This window comes from Dendrobates tinctorius, unplaced genomic scaffold (assembly GCF_039654945.1).
Source record: "Dendrobates tinctorius isolate UK_male_01 unplaced genomic scaffold, ASM3965494v1 ptg000046l, whole genome shotgun sequence".
In the NCBI taxonomy this organism is placed as follows: domain Eukaryota; kingdom Metazoa; phylum Chordata; class Amphibia; order Anura; family Dendrobatidae; genus Dendrobates; species Dendrobates tinctorius.
In genome coordinates this window covers 19,540,494-19,563,030 of record NW_027361714.1, presented here as the reverse complement: position 1 = coordinate 19,563,030, position 22,537 = coordinate 19,540,494, and the positions used below count along the sequence as shown (strand labels likewise).

Sequence of the window (22,537 nt, the reverse complement as noted above, 5' to 3'; positions counted from 1 at the left end):
TTCTGAGACAGCGCCCTAATATCTTATCAATTTCAAGAGTGCTGCATCCATCTGTAAGACTTTTAACAATTTTTAACTTTTCAAAGTCAGTTAAACCTCTTTGTTGGCCTATTTTCCCTCAGGAAAGCAAACTAATAATTCTGCACACCTTGATAAAGGGTGTGATATCCTTATGCCGCACAATTCTTCATTACACAAACAGACATTACCTGATTTGCTTCTTCCAATATGCATTCAGTTTATACACTTTAGAGATGGAAAATATACATAAAAATATTAACATGGTCAAAATACTCATCTAATAATTACACACATAGTATATAAATCCTATATCGCCATGACATATTTCAACATTTCGTATATGGATCAAGGTGGTTTGGGATCATGTTTCTTGATGTACCACTGATAAATAATAGTAATTTATTTTTTTTCTTTATTAATAATACTGTTTTTTCTTAGTTCTCTATTATTTCTTTTATCTGCCACCATTATTAAGTTTTGGAAAGTCTAAGGATACAAAGTTTAGCTAAATCTAGTGTAAACCGTGTATGTGTGAACAAATATGACAGAGCTTATTATGTTATACGTGTCTGACTTTCTTGTCTGGCACATAATGAAAGGATTGTATGTGTTCATGGGACTACGGGTAGTCCTGCTGTAAGTTGTACTGCACCTAGACAACTGATGATATATTTGGCGCTTATATGTCTGTGATGTTCCATATTTCTGTTCTGGATTTTGTATTAAATGTTATATTACGGAAACAGTAGACCAAAAATAGCACTCTGTTAATGTAAAGTTTATGTGGGTCACTGTCAGAGTAATTTCCAGAGTATCTGTTGCTTTGTGGGTCTGCCACAAATGAGGGTCTTCATTGGCACGTCCAGCAGTGAAGGAGTGAATGACATGACTGCTTGACAGACAACACAGATGGGACCCACCCTCAACCAAATAAGGCCAAGAAGAATGTAAAAGCAAGTGTGCTAAGAATAAACCTGAACATTAATGGATAATGTTACAAGACACTCCGAGACCTGTCCCCTGCAAAGAGAAGTTATTATGAGACAAGCTGCAGGGCCTTGACTGGCTCTAATCAGTTCCTTTGCTTTTTTTTGCTGTCTCAGATTTTCGGTTCTTCTTAGAGTCGAATACCTAATATTATTAGGGATCCTCAGAAGAACTGCAAAACTTTTCAAGTAGTGACCTGGAAACACTTAGTCTGATCCTACGACTTTTTACCTTTAGCCTTCAGGAGGGGACGCTGACATTAATCTAGCTCCAGGCAGCATAAAAGAGGAAGGAACTGAGTTACCAAACACAGAATCCTAAAAACTCTAAAATTGTGCGTCTCCACACCTGAAGACTTACGACCTGTTACTTCCATTGATTCCTTAACGTCCAATCAACGCTATGACGGAAAGCACAGCTGAAGGTAATTCAAGCATTTTTAAGATGCAATTAGTTGGTATTGATTAGCAATGATGAAGTTAATGTCACGTTAAGTATGCCGATAATTAACTGTGTCATTCGAGACAAAACCTCCTATTCTCAGTTTTCTCTGTTGCTTTGATGAGGGAACACTGTTTTTGTTTGTTGTGATATCTGCCAATTAATATATGTAGTTTTAGATATTTATTAGTCATTCCAGGTAAGATTTATGTTCAGGTTTTTTTTATTTTACATTTATTGAGTGATGAAAAATAAAATCTCTTGTCCATTCTATAAATAACTGGAAATGTGAAGCCTTCTACAAATATTCTCTGACCATCTTCTGATGTGACATAAGAACAACATCTATTGCATTCGTCAGCTCCTTGTACTTTTAGCCAGTTAGAATAAATATATATATCGGTGCTAATAAGTTATTGTAAGTTTTTATTAGTAACAACCCATTGTGACAGGGTCATTCCTTTTTATTATTCTATTTTTTTTTTTCATTTCTTTTTTTATATACTTTCTTTTTTTTCGTGTTGACATAGCCAAGTGAGGTATTGTTTTTTTTGCAGGACAAGTTTTTTTTTTTAATTACATCAGTCACATTCACAGATAATGTACTGAAGAGTAGGGAAAAATGTGGTAATATGGTGAAAGAAGCAAAATTCTGCTCTTGTTTTTTATTTGTTTTGCTTTAAGGAATTTATTTGGATGGAAAAATTACATTGCAATATGATCATATTTCAGATCATAAGCATTATGATAAATAAAATATAAAAAAATTAAATTATTTAAGAAATTTGCAAATTTGTAAAAAAAAATGTATCATCATTTTATGAAGCCCAAAACTGTTTCATTTTTTTTTTCCACGGCAAGTTGTAATTTATATTGGTACCAGTTTGGGGTCATGTATATTTTTTAATGACGTTTTATCAATCTATTTCTACACTCAAGTTGACAAAAAAAAAAGCAATTTGGTTGTTTGATTTTTATTTTTTATTTATGGAATAGAAAAAGGAATGTGATAACCTTTAAAACTGTTGTGGCTGATTTTTTTTTCCATTTTTATAGCTTCTAAAGTGGACATGAATCTGCAATCTTTTATTGTGCTTATACAATACACTGGAATACTTTAGTATTCCAGTATACTGCCAGTTTACCAATATGAAATGAAGCCAAGCCGTTGATTGTGCTTTATATGATAATCAAGATGGCAACCAGTCATAGTAACACAACATGCTGTAATTGAGTTGCAAGGTGTCAAGATTGAAGAGAAATGGCAGCTCCTCCCATCCCCTCCACCCCAGTATTTATACACTTAAATGCAGCTGTCATTGATTGATAGCCACATCTGAGTGGTTAAACAACAGCTTTATTTCTAACTGCTGTTGTAAACGGGAGGTGCCAGCTAAAAAGCCATGGGCCTGCTCTACCACACGCATCTTACATCAATTACAGCAGGTTCCTCAAAGGGGTTTTGATACAGTACATTTGCCTGCTTGTGGTTAATGAGTATGTGGACAGCTGTTATAAGGGATATATAGCTCTGGTAAAAATTAGGAGACCACTGAAAAATTTTCAGCCCATTCTCCAGACCTGAACCCCATTGAAAACTTCTGGAATGTAATCAAGAGGAAGATGGATGGTCACAAGTCATCAATCAAAGAAGAACTGCTTACATTTTTGTACCAGGAGTATAAGATCACCCAAAATGCAGTGAGAAAGACTGGTGGAAAGCAGCCAAGATGCATGAAAGCTGTGATTAACAATCATGGTTATTGCACAAAATATTGATTTCTGAACTCTTCCTGAGTTAAAACATTAGTATTGTTGTTTCTAAATGATAATTAAGTTGTTTTCTTAGCATTATTTGAGGTCTGCAAGCACTGCATTTTTTTTTTATTTTGACTATTTCTCATTTTCTGAAAATAAATACAAAATTTAGTGCTTGGAAATTCGAAGACATGTCAGTAGTTTATAGAATAAAAGAGCAATTTACATTTTACTCAAAAATATACACTTAAAGAGAAAAATCAGACAAACTGAAAATTTTGCAGTGGTCTCTCAAATTTTTGCCAGAGCTGTAAATATACAGATGCTTCTCACAAAATTAGAATATCACCAAAAAGTTAATTTATTTCAGTTCTTTGATACAAAAAGTGAAGCTCATGTACTATTTAGAGTCATTACGGTGAGTGAGCTATTTCTAGTGTTTATTTCTGTTAATGTTGATGATTATGGCTTACAGCCAATGAAAACCAAAGTTATTACCTCAGTAAATTGGAAAAATTAACAAAATATGCTCATACTCGATAGTAAAGCTAAGTGGATCTGACAATTTAAATTTTGGTATGCATGGTCCCCTCACCCTCCTTTCGTTGTGTGAATGGTCCCCTCACTCCTCTTTTGTGGTTTGCATGGTCCCCTCACCCTCCTTTCGTGGTATGCATGGTCCCCTCACCTCCCTTTCATGGTTTGCATGGTCCCCTCACCCCCCTTTAATGGTATGCATGGTCCCCTCACCCTCCTTTCGTTGTGTGAATGGTCCCCTCACTCCTCTTTTGTGGTTTGCATGGTCCCCTCACTCCCCTTTCATGGTATGCATGGTCCCCTCACCCTCCTTTCGTGGTATGCATGGTCCCCTCACCTCCCTTTCATGGTTTGCATGGTCCCCTCACCCCCCTTTAATGGTATGCATGGTCCCCTCACCTCCCTTTCGTGGTACGCATGGTCCCCTCACCTCCCTTTCGTGGTATGCATGGTCCCCTCACCCTCCTTTCGTGGTATGCATGGTCCCCTCACTCTCCTTTTGTGGTATGCATGGTCCCCTCACCCTCCTTTCATGGTATGAATGGTCCCCTCACTCCTCTTTTGTGGTATGCATGGTCCACTCACTCCTCTTTCGTGGTATGCATGGTCCCCTCACCCTCCTTTCATGGTATGCATGGTCGCCTCACCTCCCTTTCATGGTATGCATGGTCCCCTCACCCCCTTTCATGGTATGCATGGTCCCCTCACCCCCTTTCATGATATGCATGGTCCTCTCACTCCCCTTTCGTGGTATGCATGGTCCCCTCACCCCCCCAATACTGGTATGCATGGTCCCCTCACCCCCCTTTCCTGGTGTGCGTGGTCCCCTTACCCCCCCTTTCGTGGTATGCGTGGTCCCCTCACTCCCCTTTCGTGGTATGCATGGTCCCCTCACCCCCCAATACTGGTATGTATGGTCTCATCTCCCCCTTTCCTGGTATGCACGGCCCCCTCACCCCTATTAAACTACACACATAAAAAAAAATTTATACTCATCCTTCTTTCCTGTGCTCCAGCGCTGTAACGTTCTGCTGGAGACCGGGGGGAGGAGTCTGGCACCGGAGTACGCGTATGCCCATAGCGCTGTCCGGAGCCATATTGCTGAAGACACACTGCAAATGTGTCTTCAGTAAAATGGCGCCAGATAGCACTATGTGCATGAGCGATTCCGGCCGCACTCCTGCCCCAGTCTCAGGCCGAAGAGAAGCGCCGCGGCAACGCTCCTCCCGGTCAGGTAAGTATGGCGCCCGAGATCATTGTATGCAGTGTGTACGCGTACCGCCATCTCCGACGCCATACACACTCCTCATCTCTGGATGCCTCATTCTGTCTGGAGCCAGACTGCGCAGGCGCGTCAAGCTTGAGCAGTATATAAAGGCTTCAGCCAGAGTTACGCTTAGCCCGTTATATTATAGATGTTTGATGAATCAAAATTTAAAGTAATTGGTTAAAATAAATGATCACATGATCCACAGGATAACTTGTTGATTGGAGGAAGTGTGACTGCTGAGACCCACACACCGATCAGCAGAGCACGAAAATGTATTCTCCCCTAGAATGGAGTGTCAATGCTCGTACTTAAAATTTGCACTCTTCATTTTGATATGCTGATTGCTGTGCTAGGTTTTGCCTGGTGGCCGCATAATAAAAGAATGGAGCAGCGGTTGGCATTCAATTTTGTAATGTGGATAAATGTTCCCTGTCTATAAATACAAATTCCCTAATCCCTTTTTAACAAGGCTCATTGTATGATTTCTAAGTCACAGATGAAATGAGCATCAGTGTTTCAAAAAGATGTGGCATTAGTTTACTATGGATTTAAAAGATTTCCATCTAAAACAGAAGAACAGACATACAATAATATAACAAAAGGTACAGTTGCAGCAATAATCTGCTGTTTATAGTCTCTGGCCCTGATTTATTTAAGTTTTTTTTAAGTCACTTCCTTTTCTGTCATGTGGTATTAGTTGTGGCCGAAAGTTGCAATTTTGCACCAAATGTCACGAAAAATGTGACAAATTACTTGCACGTTTGAAACTACACTAGGTGGGACTGGAGTGAAAGTGCCAAAATTGTACGACTTTTTAAAAAGTCACACTTCATGAATCAGGTGAAAACATCTGGAATTGTTAAACTCTGCCCACAAAGTAGAAAAACAAACAGGTGAGCACATACAAAATAGACTTAAAAAATTCTCAAGTAAAAAAAACTGGTGCAAAGGCAGTGACGAATCAAGGCTAATCTTGAGATGGGAGAATTGATTCACAAGTCTCCAGTCCATCAGACAAGTCAGTAATCTGTGACTGCTGGATGGGAGGCTTGAAAATTTCCTTAACTCTCGGGATTCCAGGCTCTTCTTTTTATTGCAAAAACACCGATCGGGACCCGGCCCTTTTGTCTGCCCTTATTCACACACTGAGGTCAACTTTGACACATGGTAAGATTTTTAATATTAGACAGTGTAAGACCATCTCGATCAGTGTCACCTTGACGGCAGTGAGATGGCTTTCCGTTTATTTAAGATCAAAAATCATATTACTAAGAACCCTGTGTTATTTAAATGCACTTTTGCTTTTTACTTATTTAGTTATAGTAGGGTTTATGTTTATTTTGCCTTTTCTAGGTTTTTTCAATGTTTTATGACCAAAGTGAACATGTGTTTATATGCTGCATGTATACCAACTTTAACTAAGCTCTTCTTTTTATTGGCCAGCCTGACCAATCAAAGGAAGACCCAATAATGCCTGGTGGATAGGTGATTCTCAGGTCTCCCATCAAGTAGTCTAAGATTACTAACCTAATCAATGGGCCAGAGACCTGCAAATTGATTCTCCTATATCTATTTGCCCCCACAACTGAATATAAAGGTTTGTACCCAACACAGTAATAATGATCTCTTTGTGTCCCCAAACAGTAATAGCGCTTTTCTTAAAGCCCCAGACTGTAATATTGCACACCATTGTACCCATTAGTAAAGTAATAATGACCCCTAGAAAATATTGCTACCATCTATGTGCACCTTACATAGTAACAGTGCCTCACTGCACAGTAATTAGGCTGTGAATGCCCTCTTATAATGTACGGTAACAATGAATCTTAAGTAACCCTTTTACAAGAAATAATGCCTCAAATGCTCCTTAACAAGTTAGAATTCCCCAAATACCCCATTAGCATGTACTATAGCTAAAAATACTCCTTCAACTAGTGATGATGCTTCCTGATTTCTCCTTAATGAGTATCGATACACTCTGTGTACTCCCTTAACAAGTAATATTGCCCCCCCTACAAAAAAGGTAATAATGCCGATTGGCCCTTTAACAACTAATGAATCTTCAGTGTGCCCCCAAAAAGTAACAAAGCTTAATAAATGCCCTAAAAAATGAATCCCCCCTCCATCTTCAGGATACTCTTGCTATGACACTGGTGGACCCCACAGCGCTACTCTATTGTATTTACTGTATGTTACAGCTATTTATCTTTCAACCATTACTTATTTCCCCTTTTTTCTTGCTGTTTTTCTTAATTCTTTCAACCTGCTTTCTTCATTTCTTAGTTTTTCAATCTCTTTCTTAGAATTGCAATCAATAAGCATCACTAAAATAACTTGTGATGAGCCAGCCTGAAAACAGATTAAATTAAACATGTTCAATAGCCACTTAACAACCCAAGCAAAATAAAAAACACAATTATTGTAAAATATAACTACGATTTTTTTGATTAATTTTTATTACACTTTTTGGGAGGTTCCATTAACAAGAGAAAAAGTGCCTTTTAAACACTGTTTTCATTTTAGTTTCCTTGACTTGTTATTGCCATTCTCCAGGTTAATGCAATAAGGACAATACAAAACTTATGTGTTGTTTTTAGGTTTTACTACTTTTACATAAAAAAAGCAAAATAAAAATACATTTTTTTGCAGTTGTCTTTTTTATTGCAGGTTAAGCTGTAGCTTTCACTGCTACCTTTTTTGGATACACATGTCTTTTTTATCATATTTTATCTCATTTTATGTCAGAATGCACAGGGTGGGCCATTTATATGGATACACCTAAATAAAATGGGAATGGTTGGTGACCCAGATTAGTGCGCTGAATTTGCAGAATGGGCAAAACAAAAATTTGAACATGACCATCAGTTTACACAGAACATTATGTTCAGTGATGATGAGGCAAACTTTTTTGGGTGGGCCAATTATATGGATACACCTAAATAAAATGGGAATGGTGACAGTTTTCTTGCGTAGGGTGTCTTGCATTGAAATCTGCTGCAATGACCTGGGTACTGCATTCACCAGACATCAACATAATTTCCATCTGCTCCTTACATGTTAACCTCTGCGACATGTCAATGGTTGTAAATAGAGATGAGCGACTTTGCCTTTTTTAGGGTCGAGTCGGGTTTGATGAAATACGACTTTCTCAAAAGTTGGGTCGAACGAAATCGGCCGACTACAGGGAAAAGTCGGAGGCCGACTGAAACATGAAACCCAATGCAAGTCAATGGGGAAGCAAAGTCAGCAGGGAGTGGAGGACAGTAAACACACCTACAGTGCCCATTTCAATGCCAAAAACATCAATTCTTATTACTGAAGCTTGTTAACTAGAGTTGAGCAAAATGGGTCGGTCATATTCAAAAGTCGCCAACTTTCGCTGAAGTCGGGTTTCATGAAACGAAACCTGACCATAGCGTGAGGTCGGCCACGAGGTCGGCGACCAGAGCGCCAAAGTCGCGTTTCAAAAGATGCTTCCAGTGCTCTTTTTCAGCCAATGATGGAGGACGCAGACTGTGGGCAACGCGATGAAATAGGCATCGGTCACCATCATCTTTGAGAAGGGCATGCAAGTGATTGGCTGGCTTTGTTTGGCGTCACAGGGGCTATAAAAGGGCGTGAACGCCGACCGCCAACTTACTTATGCCGATCTTAGCATAGGGAGATCTGCTGCTGCTGATTCTGTAGGGAAAGCGTTAGGCAGGGAAGAAGAACCAAAAAAACTGCTTCTGCTGTTAGCGATTTCCACTTACAACACAACACTTTGTGTGCAGTGACAGGGGAGGCTCTATTTTTGTGCATCAGATCTGTTGGTTATTAGGCTGCCTTATAAGGCTCCCTTATAGCTGCATTGCTGTTTGCACACTGCTGTGCAAACTGCTTTTTTAAAAGCAAAAATCCTTTTTCTTCCTCTTTTCTGCACAGTTAACAAGCGTTCACTTTTCCACCCTTTTGTGTGTGCACTGTGCAGCAGTCCTGCTTATTAGGCTGCCTGTGTCCATACTTGGACTGAGAGCATCATTGTCAGCGTCCTCAAATCTCTAGTGAGATCCAAATTCTCACCAATCCTATAGACACCCTACACCTTGTCATACACCATCCAATTTCAGCCTGTTACTTTGAGGTGTAATTGTCATGGTTAGGACATGGTTAATGTCCTGTTCTGACAGGGTTAACATTGCCGGCCTCTCTTTGGATCTGGGAGGGGTATTTATGCTCACTCCATACTGGCATTCTCTGTCAGTTATACTGCTATTCTGGTGTGTCTGACCCCTGGTGTGTGTGTACTCTTCTTTGTTTGTTTGCTTCCCATGTATGACCCGGCTTGTTCCTTCACTCTGTGCTCCATCTCTCGTTTTTGGTACCATTGTCTTTTCTGGTTCTGACCTCCTGGCCTGGCTATCGTTACTCCGTTACAGTTTACCCCTATTGTACCGTCTAATACCTGTTCTGGTTTTCTGATCTATTGCTACGTCCTGACTATTCTTTCTGTCTAAGCCCTTTGGTACTGTCCTGCTATCTCGTGCTTTGACCCGGCTTGATCTGGTGTCTGTCTCTGTCTATGCTCCTTGGTAACATTGTCCTGTAGTTACCCTTCTAGGAGTTTCCCTGCAGCTCCTCGCTCTGTGGAGCTTAGGCCACGCCCCCAGCAGTCACGTGATTCAGGTCCTGGAGCATGCATTGTCACCACTGCTGCTCGCTCCGCAGGTATCTTTGTGCACAGTCTTTGTACTCAGGACACGCGCCCTGGCTCAGTGAGCAAGTGCAGTGCGGTGTTCCTGACATTATAACTGACCGTTTCAGTTTTTTTTTCCTCTGAAGGAAAAAAAAAAGTGTGTGTTATCCTCATGGATCCCATACAAGCCTTGGCTGATCAGGTCAAGCACCTGACCCAAATGTTCCATAAACTCAATGTGGAACAGTGCACGATGGCCCATACCCAGCAACAGTTGGTGGTTACTGTGCAGGGGGCTGTCGATGCAGGGGCTTCTAGTTCTGGGGGTAGGGATGTGTCATTAGCGTCCCCCGAATCTCCAGTCAAATTGCCCGATCCCTTCTCAGGGGATAAAAAGGAGTTCAGGTCTTTCAGAGAAGGATGCAAGCTTTTTTTTTCTCTAAGGCCCCGCTCCTCCGGGGATGAGTTCCACAGGGTGGGGGTCATTATTTCCCTACTTCGGGGGGCTCCGCAAGCATGGGCTTTGTCTCTGTCTTCCTCTGCTCCTGAACGTATGTCAGTGAACTTGTTCTTTGAGGCTCTGGGGCACATTTATGACGAGCCTGATAGAGTGCGTCTGGCAGAGGATATGGTGATGAGTGTGACACAGTGAAGGCACTCTGCTGAATGGTTCTGCTCAGAGTTTAGACGATGGACCGCCAAAGTATCCTGGAATGACGCCGCCCTGAGGGGGTTGTTTCGTAGGGGCCTTTCTGACCATCTGCAGGACGCTCTGGCATTACATCCGCCTCCTGATACCCTGGAGGACGCCATGATGCAGGCGGTCCGTATGGACCGGAGACTCCGTGCTAGAGGAATGATGCAACAAGAGTCTCCCTTGTACTCCAAATTGTGTGACACTTCACCCGTATCTGAGCCCATGAACGTTGGATCAGTCTCGGTTAAGGGGAAAGAGAGAAGGCACCGCAGAGACAACCTACTATGTTTTTACTGTGGAGCCTCTGGACATTGGAAAAGGAATTGTCCCTCCTGCCCTTCTTCAGAGAAACCTTCAGAGAAACGACTGAGTTTGGGCAACAATCGAGGAGGTTGTCCAGACTCCCAGGTACATTTTTTCTCACGTATAAAAATGGTCCTCCAGGTTGAATTGGAAATTGCTGGCGGTCCTGTTATGACCACCGCCTTTGTTGACTGTGGTTCCTCCATTAATCTGATTGATGCCCAAGTTGTGACTCTTAATAAGATAGGGACAGTCAGGTTAAAAGACCCTGTTAAAATTGTGGCTGTGGATTCATCCCCTGTTACCCGGGATGGAATTTGTTTTATGTCTGAAGTTTTTTCTATGAAAGTGGGTTCCACTCATGTGGAAAATTTAAGTTGTTTCGTTATGAATAATCTGCCTGCAGGACTGGTATTGGGAATGCCCTGGTTGCAACGCCACAATCCTCTTATTGATTGGGTGAAGGGGGAGATCACCCGTTGGGGATGTAATGATAATGGTCTGTGTTGTAACCCGGTTCCTTTTGTCAATCCAATAAAATCTGTATCTGTGTCATCTGTCGGTCTGGAGGGTATTCCGGAGTACCTGAGAGACCTTAAAGGTTTTCCGAAAGCGAGGCTGAGGAGCTCCCACCACATAGACCATATGATTGTGCTATCGATTTAGTACCTGGAGCCAAATTACCCAAGGCTCGTTTGTTTAATTTGTCCGGGCCTGAGCACCAAGCTATGAAAGAGTACATTAAAGAAAGCCTTCGCAAGGGGCATATTCGGCCCTCGGTCTCACCCGTGGCAGCGGGGTTTTTCTTTGTAAAGAAAAAAGATGGTGGGTTGCGACCGTGCCTCGACTTTCGAGAACTGAACAAAATTACTGTTAAGAACACGTACCCTCTCCCGTTGATTCCTGATCTATGTAATCAACTCACGGGGGCCAAATGGTTTTCTAAGCTCGATCTACGAGGGGCTTATAACCTTATAAGGATCCGGGAGGGGGACGAATGGAAAACAGCGTTCCTGACAACTGAGGGGCTGTTTGAAAACCTGGTTATGCCCTTCGGCCTCACTAATGCTCCTGCGGTTTTTCAGAACTTTATTAATGTTGTTTTTTCTGACTTGATTGGACGTTATGTAGTCATTTACCTGGATGACATCTTGATTTACTCTGAGGACAGTCAGTCACACTTGCATCATCTGCGTACGGTGCTTATGAGACTCCGGGAGAACCATTTGTATGCTAAACTGGAGAAGTGCTCATTTTTTATGCAAGAGCTGTCTTTTCTGGGTGTAATTGTATCCGGGGAGGGATTCCGCATGGATCCAGGGAAGGTTCAGGCCATTACAGATTGGGTGCAGCCTCATGACCTGAAGGGGTTGCAGCGATTTCTGGGCTTCGCTAATTATTATAGGAAGTTCATTAAAGGGTTCTCGCAGGTGGTAAAACCCTTGACGGACCTCACTTTTAAAGGGGCAGATGTAAAAAGTTGGTCTGTGGCCGCAAAAAATTCCTTCCTGGCATTAAAGAAGTGTTTTACTACAGCCCCTGTGTTGGTACAACCCGATTCATCAAGACCTTTTATCGTCGAGGTCGACGCTTCGGAGGTGGGGATGGGGGCAGTATTGTCACAGGGTCCCTCTACCCTGACTAACCTCAAACCCTGTGCCTTTTTCTCTAAGAAGTTCTCGTCGGCCGAGAGAAACTATGATGTCGGTAACAGGGAACTGTTAGCAGTTAAATTGGCCTTTGAAGAATGGAGGCATTTTTTGGAGGGGGCCGCTCATCCCATTACGGTCGTCACTGATCATAAAAACCTGGCCTATATCGAGTCTGCTAAGAGATTGACCCCAGACAGGCTCGGTGGGCACTTTTTTTTTCTCAATTTCAATTTACCATCACGTTCCGACCAGGGTCTAAAAATGTAAAGGCAGATGCCTTATCCCGAAGTTTTGATTCTGTGTCCCCTCCAGAACCTCCTTCCTCCATTCTTCAACCGGGAGTGGTTGTAGCCGAAATCTCCTCTGAGTTACAGAGAGAGATTCTGGAAGCACAAGCACAAGCTCCCAGGAATAAACCCCCAGGTAAATTGTTTGTACCCGAACAATTCCGTCCCACACTCCTCCAAGAATTTCATGACTCTATATTAAGTGCACACCCTGGTATTGCAGCTACCCGGGAGGCAGTAGCTAGGGGTTTTTGGTGGCCCTCTATGGGTACTGATATAAAAAGGTTTGTGAATACTTGTGGGGTGTGCGCGCGCTCTAAAAGCTCTCAGGTCCGGCCGGCCGGGGAATTGGTGCCTTTGCCAATTCCGGATAAACCATGGACACACCTGTCCATGGACTTTATCACTAACCTTCCACCTTCCAAGGGCAACTCAGTGGTATGGGTAGTGGTTGATAGATTTTCTAAGCAAGCCCACTTTGTGCCATTACCTGCGTTACCATCTGCTGAAACCTTGGCTCGTTTGTTTATACAGCACATTGTTCGACTGCATGGAGTGCCTGTGAACGTGGTGTCGGACAGGGGTGTGCAATTTGTGGCCAGGTTTTGGAGAGCGTTTTGTATGAATTTGGGGGTCACGTTGTCATTCTCCTCTGCCTATCACCCGGAATCTAACGGACAATTGGAACGCACCAACCAGTCATTGGAGCAGATTCTGAGATGCCTGGCCTCCTCCAGACAGGAAGACTGGTGTGAGGTATTGCCCATGGCAGAATTTGCATTCAACTGTCGGGTTAATCAGTCTACCGGAAAGCCTCCCTTTCTGGCCAATTATGGGTTTGTTCCGCAGTTTGGGGAATTTTCCTGTATGGATTCGGATTGCCCTGGTGCCGAGGGGATGGTACAACAATTAAAAACCCTCTGGAAGGAGGTACAGGGGAACATCTCCAAAGCCCAGAAGAAGTTCAAACATTTTGCAGACAGGAGGAGGGGGGTGGTTCCTGCATTGACAGTGGGAGAAAAAGTCTGGTTGTCCACTCAAAACATCAAACTTAAAATACCCTCTATGAAGTTGGGCCCCAAATTTATTGGCCCATACAAGATTGTAGAGGTGATCAACCCGGTGGCATACAGATTACAGTTGCCCACCTCCTTCAAAATCTCTAACGTCTTCCACAGGTCCCTATTAAAACCTGTGGGGACAGTTAGAGAAGATCCCTCATCCGTGGCTCCACCAGTGTTGGTAGAGGGTCAACTGGAGTACGAGGTAGGGCGCATCATTGATTCGCGGTGGGTGCGCCGGAGACTTCAGTACCTTATCCATTGGCAGGGATATTCCGTTGAGGATCGATCGTGGGTTCCAGCCAGTTCGGTGCACGCTGATCAACTGGTGCGGGCTTTTCATGCCAGGTACCCTGAGAAACCTGGGGGTCCGGTGGCCCCCCATTAAGAGGGGGGTACTGTCATGGTTGGGACATGGTTAATGTCCTGTTCTGACAGGGTTAACATTGCCGGCCTCTCTTTGGATCTGGGAGGGGTATTTATGCTCACTCCATACTGGCATTCTCTGTCAGTTATACTGCTATTCTGGTGTGTCTGACCCCTGGTGTGTGTGTACTCTGCTTTGTTTGTTTGCTTCCCGTGTATGACCCGGCTTGTTCCTTCACTCTGTACTCCGTCTCTCGTTTTTGGTACCATTGTCTTTTCTGGTTCTGACCTCCTGGCTTGGCTATCGTTACTCCGTTACAGTTTACCCCTATTGTACCGTTTAATACCTGTTCTGGTTTTCTGATCTATTGCTACGTCCTGACTATTCTTTCTGTCTAAGCCCTTTGGTACTGTCCTGCTATCTCGTGCTTTGACCCGGCTTGATCTGGTGTCTGTCTCTGTCTATGCTCCTTGGTAACATTGTCCTGTAGTTACCCTTCTAGGAGTTTCCCTGCAGCTCCTAGCTCTGTGGAGCTTAGGCCATGCCCCCAGCAGTCACGTGATTCAGGTCCTGGAGCATGCATTGTCACCACTGCTGCTCGCTCCGCAGGTATCTTTGTGCACAGTCTTTGTACTCAGGACACGTGCCCTGGCTCAGTGAGCAAGTGCAGTGCGGTGTTCCTGACAGTAATCTCTACTGGGCCTGAGACAATAGTTCAGCGTCCTCAAATCTATAGTGAGATTCAAATTCTCACCAATCTTATAGACACCCTACACCTTGTCATACACCATCCAATTTCAGCCTGTTACATTGAGGTGTAATCTCTACTGGGCCAGAGACAATAGTTCAGCGTCCTCAAATCTATAGTGAGATTCAAATTCTCACCAATCCTATAGACACCCTACACCTTGTCATACACCATCCAATTTCAGCCTGTTACATTGAGGTGTAATCTCTACTGGGCCAGAGACAAAAGTTCTGCGCCCTCAAATCTATAGTGAGATTCAAATTCTCACCAATCCTATAGACACCCTATACCTTGTCATACACCATCCAATTTCAGCCTGTTACATTGAGGTGTAATCTCTACTGGGCCAGAGACAATAGTTCAGCATCCTCAAATCTATAGTGAGATTCAAATTCTCACCAATCCTATAGACACCCTACACCTTGTCATACACCATCCAATTTCAGTCTGTTACATTGAGGTGTAATCTCTCCTGGGCCAGAGACAATAGTTCTGCGTCCTCAAATCTATAGTGAGATTCAAATTCTCACCAATAGTAGATACACCTTCTACCTTCTTTTACAGTACCATATAGCTGGTGTTATTTTGGGTACATTTTCACAAAAATGAGCAAGTATGGTAGAAGACGCCATGGAAATGGGCGGGGGTTGGGAGCTGGTCCCGATGGTGGTGGTGTTGCATTTGTTGGTAGTGACAAAAGCACAATAGCACCTAAGGCAGGATGTGTTGAGCCTGCATCATCGTCTGGCTCCACAAGGCTTCGAAGGCTCTCTTTTCTGGGAGTAGGTAATCCACTTTTAAAGCCGGAGCTTAAGGAACAAGTTTTGGCTTACATTGCCTAATTCCAGACTTTTGCCTAATCATTAGGATTTTGTTCAAAAAAGTGCCACACTGCACTCTTCCTACTATGGAAGACATTTTGAGACCTTGCACGCTGTGCTAATTTGACCGTCTGGCCAAGCTGTCCTGCAACTCTTTTGGTTTTTGTAACACGTTTTTTGGACTGCTACGGTCCTGCCAGATAACAGCTGTTGTGATGTCGTTGCCTGTTACGGATCCTCCTCCTCCTCTTCTGAGCTATTGGCAGCGGCACCCTCTTCCCCCAACGGATGCCAATCTGGGTCAACAACTGGGTCATCCATCACCTCCTCTTCAATTTCATGTGCACCTTCCTATGTGTCACTGTGTAAGGTGGTATAGTATGTGGGAAGGGGCACCTGAGTTTCATCAGGGTCTGATTCTGCCTCAGTACACTGCGAGGACAATGTAGTGCTCTTAGTGAATGTACCAGCAGAAAAATCTAGCAGTTACTGTGCATCAGTGCACTCCATGTCAGATTCATCTTGGACTGGGGAATTCACGATTTGACTTGCTAACCCAGGCATGGTATGTGAAAAGAGCTCCATGGAGTAATCGGTAGTGTGGCCTGCCACATCCTTCACTTTTGGTAGGGGTGAAGGACACAGGGAAAGATGTTGTTCCTGACCAGGAGCCTCCACTGACGACTCAGTGCTTTTATTTTTTGAAACTTCAGAAGAGGAGGCGAGAGAGCTGGTGTCTGTGTCAGCAATGCAAGCCAAAAACAGTTCCTGATGCTCCGGCTTTAAAAGCAGTCTGCCTACTCCCATAAAACGAAGCCTTACAGGCCTTCCAGAGCTACACCATGACGCAGGCTCAACACCTCCTGCCTTAGCTGCTATTGTGTTTTTGGCACTACCAGCAGATGCACCACCACCACCATCAGTACCAGGTGGCCCCCCACGCCCACGTCCACATCCTCTTCCACCATACTTCCTCATGTTTTAGAAAGATGACCCAAAATACCAGCAGATATATGGTACTGTATCAGAAGCGTACAGCTCTATACAGTCTAGGGATAACAGTAAATCTCCATATATATTTCATGAGTCATACACAGACGCTCACAGGCTCAGTATGGATTACCCAATAAAATAAAAAGGTGAAAAAGGGTACAGTATCACCAGATACAAGGTATTTGTAGCATAGTGTAAACATTCTGAATCTCCGTATACATTTCAGGAGGCAGACATAAACGCTCTCAGGCCCAGTATGGAGTACACAAGAATATGAAAAGCTGTAAATGGGTAATGTAACACAAGCATACACCTGTATACAGTGTTGGGCAAATTTTAAATCTTGATATATTTTTCCAGAGTCACCGTCAGACGCTCACTCAGTCTGGGTTTGACCTTAAAAAAAAATGTTGCCAAAAAGATACTGGATAACAAGATAGCAAGTATATATATTATAGGGTACATTTGAAATCTCCATATACATAGTCCCGTAGTCAGTCTCAGATGCTTACTCAGTATGGATTTGACCGTAATACTAAATGTCGAACAAAGGTACTGTATAACAAGACACAAGCTGAATAGGGTAAAAATTGGTATCTCCGACTCACTGTATATATAGAAGGCGTAAAACACACACGCTCACACACGCTCACTCACTATGGATGATACCGTAATACAAAATTTGGAACAAATGTACTGTATCAGCACATACCAGGTGTATCCAGTCTAGGGGTAATTGTAAATTTTCGTCTATACTTCCGGAGTCAGACACAGACACTCACAGGCTCAGTATGTATTACACCAGAATTTAACAAGTAGAAAAAATGAAAGGTAGTCGAAGCGTACAACAGTATACAGTGTTGTGGTACTTTTAAATCTTCGTATATATTTCAATCTCAGTAAGCCACTCCAGACTCTCCGCTACTGGAAACTACATGGATACAAGTACAGACGGAAATTCGAGTGTTATCAGAAATTTGGGAATTGCTCATCGCGGGAAAACCTCCCAGTAGATGTTTCAGAGGCGGTGCAGACCCTCAATTACTGTGTCTGTGGAGACAGCAAAAACGGTTCTTTGTGAAGAAAGGATTGCTTTATCGCAGTAGCGTGGATCACATCACCGTTACTCGTCCATCAAATTGTGATCACAGGGAGAGATGTACACATGGTCCTCACTGCCTATCATGATGTGTCGGGTCATTTTGGAGTGCCAAAGACAGAAGCCACAGGCCGTAGGCGATTCTATTGGATTGGCATGAGAGGATACATTGAAAAATGGTGGCAGGAATGTCACATGTCTGTGACTATCACATCTGTGAAAGGTGATCATAAAGCACCACTGCATCCGCTTGTAAGGTGACATCCATTGCAAATGGTAGCCATTGATCATCTGAAGGTAGAGGCCAGCAGGACAGGGCATAGCTGCATCTTAACCATCATCGATCAATACACCAAATTTCTAGTGGCCGTCCCTGTGAAGAATTTAACTGCCCAGATTACACAGTGGTGGAGCAGGGAGAGGTAAGTATTGCAACTTGCAAGTGCTGTGTCCATGATCAAGCAGGGGGGCACACTCGTGGTCGACGGTACTGGCACAGGGCCCCTCATTGTACGCTGGTGTGTCTGACGATGAGTGAGCCCCCACCGTCAGAGACACTGTATTGTACTATGAGGGGCCCTGTGCCAGTGCTGTCAGCCATCTGTGGGCTCATCCACCTGTTCAGAGCAACGGCACTTGCCCAGGTGCGCCAGGTGTTGACCCCAGCCATTGGGGGTGGTGGGCAGCCCACTTAGGGAGGTTTAAAAAATGGCATATGTTGATGTGTTGGCTGGAGCTTCCGCTGCTGCAAAGGGTGGAATTGGGCAAGTCTGAGGAAGAGGAGGACAAAAGCGAAGCAGTTTTCTGGGAATCTATGTGTCATCAGGGGAAGGTGGCACAAAATCCTTTGCAACCCATGCATGGTTCATTTTAATGAAGGTTAGATCATCAACATTTTGGGTCGACAGACGGGTCCTTTTTTCTGTCAGGATTGATCCAGCAGCACTGAAGACTCTTTCAAATTACACTCTAGCAGCAGGGCAAGCGAGCTCCTGTAAGGCATATTGAGCCAATTCAGGCCAGGTGTCCAGTTTAGAGGCCCAATAGTCAAAGGGGAATGACTTGTGAGGGAGAACATCGATATGGGAGGAGAAGTAGTTTGTAACCATAGTTGACAACTGCTGTCTCCTGTCACTTTTAATCAATGCAGTATTAGCAGTCGTGTGAGCGGTAGAGTTGAGGGACTTTGGTCGGATCGGGTTTCATGAAACAAAATTTGTTTCAGATGAAACTGGTCCGACTAGGGCAAAAACAAGTTCAAGTTTCGTCCGAAACCTGACCCCAATGCAAGTCAATCTAATATATAAAGCTCAAGTGTGTATGTATGTATGTACAGTATGTGTGTGTATGTCTGGGATTGGCATCCGCACCGTCGCAGCTACAGCCACAAAATTTGGCACAGTCACACGTCTGGACCCCGAGAGTGTCCTAGGTTATGTTGTGAGGCAAAATTTTAACCCCGCACATTCCAATTCACCAAACAATTTTGCCCCTATCTACATAATGGGGAAAAAGTGTGTGTGTATCAAGTCCCACCCCTCATTATGATGTCACAATGGTTGCCATGGCGACGCTGATGTCATCATAGGTTGCAAGCCCCGCCACTCATTATGATGTCATAATAGTTGCCTATGGGATGGAGGATGTTTGATGGGTATATGGGCACTGGACTATGGGATGGAGGATATGTATGATGGGTATATGGGCATGGGAATATGGGATGGAGGATGTGTGATGGGTATATGGGCACAGGACTATGGGATAGAGGATATGTGTGACGGGTATATGGGAACGGGAGTATGGAATGGCGGATATGCATGATGGGTATATGGGCACGGGACTATGGAATGGCGGATATGTATGATGGGCATATGGGCACGGGACTTTGGGATAGAGGATATGTACGATGGGTATATGGGCATGGGACTATGAGATGAAGGATGTGTGATGAGTATATGGGCACTCCACTATGGGATAGTGAATATGTATGATGGGTATATGGGCATGGGACTATGGGATGGAGGATGTGTGATGGGTATATGGGCATGGGACTATGGGATGGAGGATGTGTGATGGGTATATGGGCACTCGACTATGGGATGGAGGATATGTATGATGGGTATATGGGCACGGGCCTATGGAATCGAGGATATGTATGATGGGTATATGGGCACGAGACTATGGGATGGAGGATAATTATAATTTGCTATAACTAACCACAGTTGGTTGCTATGCCCGGGCAGCGCCGGGCTCTTCAGCTAGTCTAATATATAAAGCTCAATGTGTGTATGTATGCATGTATGTATGTGTGTGTGTGTATGTCCGGGATTGGCATCCGCACCGTCGCAGCTACAGCCACAAAATTTGGCACAGTCTCACGTCTGGACCCCGAGAGTGTCCTAAGCTATGTTGTGAGGCGAAATTTAAACCCTTCGCGTTCCAATTCACCAAACTATTTTGCCCCTATCTACATAATGGGGAAAAAGTGTGTGTGTGTCAAGCTCCGCCCCTCATTATGATGTCATAATGGTTGCCATGGCGACGCTGATTCATCATAGGTTGCAAGCCCCGCCGCTCATTATGATGTCATAATGGTTGAATATGGGATGGAGGATGTGTGATGGGTATTTGGGCACTGGACTATGGCATGGAGGATATGTATGACGGGTATATGGGCACGGGACTATGGGATGGAGGATGTGTGATGGGTATATGGGCACTGGACTAAGGGATGGAGGATATGTATGACGGGTATATGGGCACGGGACTATGGGATGGAGGATATGTATGATGGGTATACGGGCATGGGACTATGAGATGGAGAATATGTATGATGGGTACATGGGCATGGGACTATGGGATGGAGAATATGTATGATGGGTATATGGGCACTCGACTATGGGATGGAGGATGTGTGATGGGAATATGGGCACTCGACTATGGGATGGCGAATATGTTTGATGGGTATATGGGCATGGGACGGAGAATATGTATAATGGGTATATGGGCACTCAACTATGGAATGGAGGATGTGTGATGGGTATATGGGCACTCGACTATGGGATGAGGATATGTATGATGGGTATATGGGCATGGGACTATGGGATGGAGAATATGTATGATGGGTATATGGGCACGGGACTATGGGATGGAGGATATGTATGATGTGTATATGGGCATGGGACTATGGGATGGAGAATATGTATGATGGGTATATGGGCATGGGACTATGGGATGGAGAATATGTATGATGGGTATATGGGCACTCGACTATGGGATGGAGGATGTGTGATGGGAATATGGGCACTCGACTATGGGATGGCGAATATGTTTGATGGGTATATGGGCATGGGACGGAGAATATGTATAATGGGTATATGGGCACTCAACTATGGAATGGAGGATGTGTGATGGGTATATGGGCACTCGACTATGGGATGAGGATATGTATGATGGGTATATGGGCATGGGACTATGGGATGGAGAATATGTATGATGGGTATATGGGCACGGGAATATGGGATGGAGGATGTGTGATGGGTATATGGGCACAGGACTATGGGATAGAGGATATGTGTGACGGGTATATGGGAACGGGAGTATGGAATGGCGGATATGCATGATGGGTATATGGGCACGGGACTATGGAATGGCGGATATGTATGATGGGCATATGGGCACGGGACTTTGGGATAGAGGATATGTACGATGGGTATATGGGCATGGGACTATGAGATGAAGGATGTGTGATGAGTATATGGGCACTCCACTATGGGATAGTGAATATGTATGATGGGTATATGGGCATGGGACTATGGGATGGAGGATGTGTGATGGGTATATGGGCATGGGACTATGGGATGGAGGATGTGTGATGGGTATATGGGCACTCGACTATGGGATGGAGGATATGTATGATGGGTATATGGGCACGGGCCTATGGAATCGAGGATATGTATGATGGGTATATGGGCACGAGACTATGGGATGGAGGATAATTATAATTTGCTATAACTAACCACAGTTGGTTGCTATGCCCGGGCAGCGCCGGGCTCTTCAGCTAGTCTAATATATAAAGCTCAATGTGTGTATGTATGCATGTATGTATGTGTGTGTGTGTATGTCCGGGATTGGCATCCGCACCGTCGCAGCTACAGCCACAAAATTTGGCACAGTCTCACGTCTGGACCCCGAGAGTGTCCTAAGCTATGTTGTGAGGCGAAATTTAAACCCTGCGCGTTCCAATTCACCAAACTATTTTGCCCCTATCTACATAATGGGGAAAAAGTGTGTGTGTGTCAAGCTCCGCCCCTCATTATGATGTCATAATGGTTGCCATGGCGACGCTGATTCATCATAGGTTGCAAGCCCCGCCGCTCATTATGATGTCATAATGGTTGACTATGGGATGGAGGATGTGTGATGGGTATTTGGGCACTGGACTATGGCATGGAGGATATGTATGACGGGTATATGGGCACGGGACTATGGGATGGAGGATGTGTGATGGGTATATGGGCACTGGACTAAGGGATGGAGGATATGTATGACGGGTATATGGGCACGGGACTATGGGATGGAGGATATGTATGATGGGTATACGGGCATGGGACTATGAGATGGAGAATATGTATGATGGGTACATGGGCATGGGACTATGGGATGGAGAATATGTATGATGGGTATATGGGCACTCGACTATGGGATGGAGGATGTGTGATGGGAATATGGGCACTCGACTATGGGATGGCGAATATGTTTGATGGGTATATGGGCATGGGACGGAGAATATGTATAATGGGTATATGGGCACTCAACTA

General features: G+C 43.9%; 1 protein-coding gene across 1 annotated transcript in view; it reads left to right on the top strand.

The window, feature by feature from the left end:
- Window positions 1-1,084: 1,084 nt before the first annotated feature.
- TRDN (triadin) overlaps window positions 1,085-22,537 on the top strand; it is a 477,806-nt gene continuing 456,353 nt past the window's right edge. Inside the window, exon 1 of the mRNA XM_073576110.1 lies at window positions 1,085-1,432. Coding sequence (XP_073432211.1) covers window positions 1,411-1,432 — 22 coding nt within the window. The 5' untranslated portion in view covers window positions 1,085-1,410. The remainder of the gene's footprint in view (window positions 1,433-22,537) is intronic.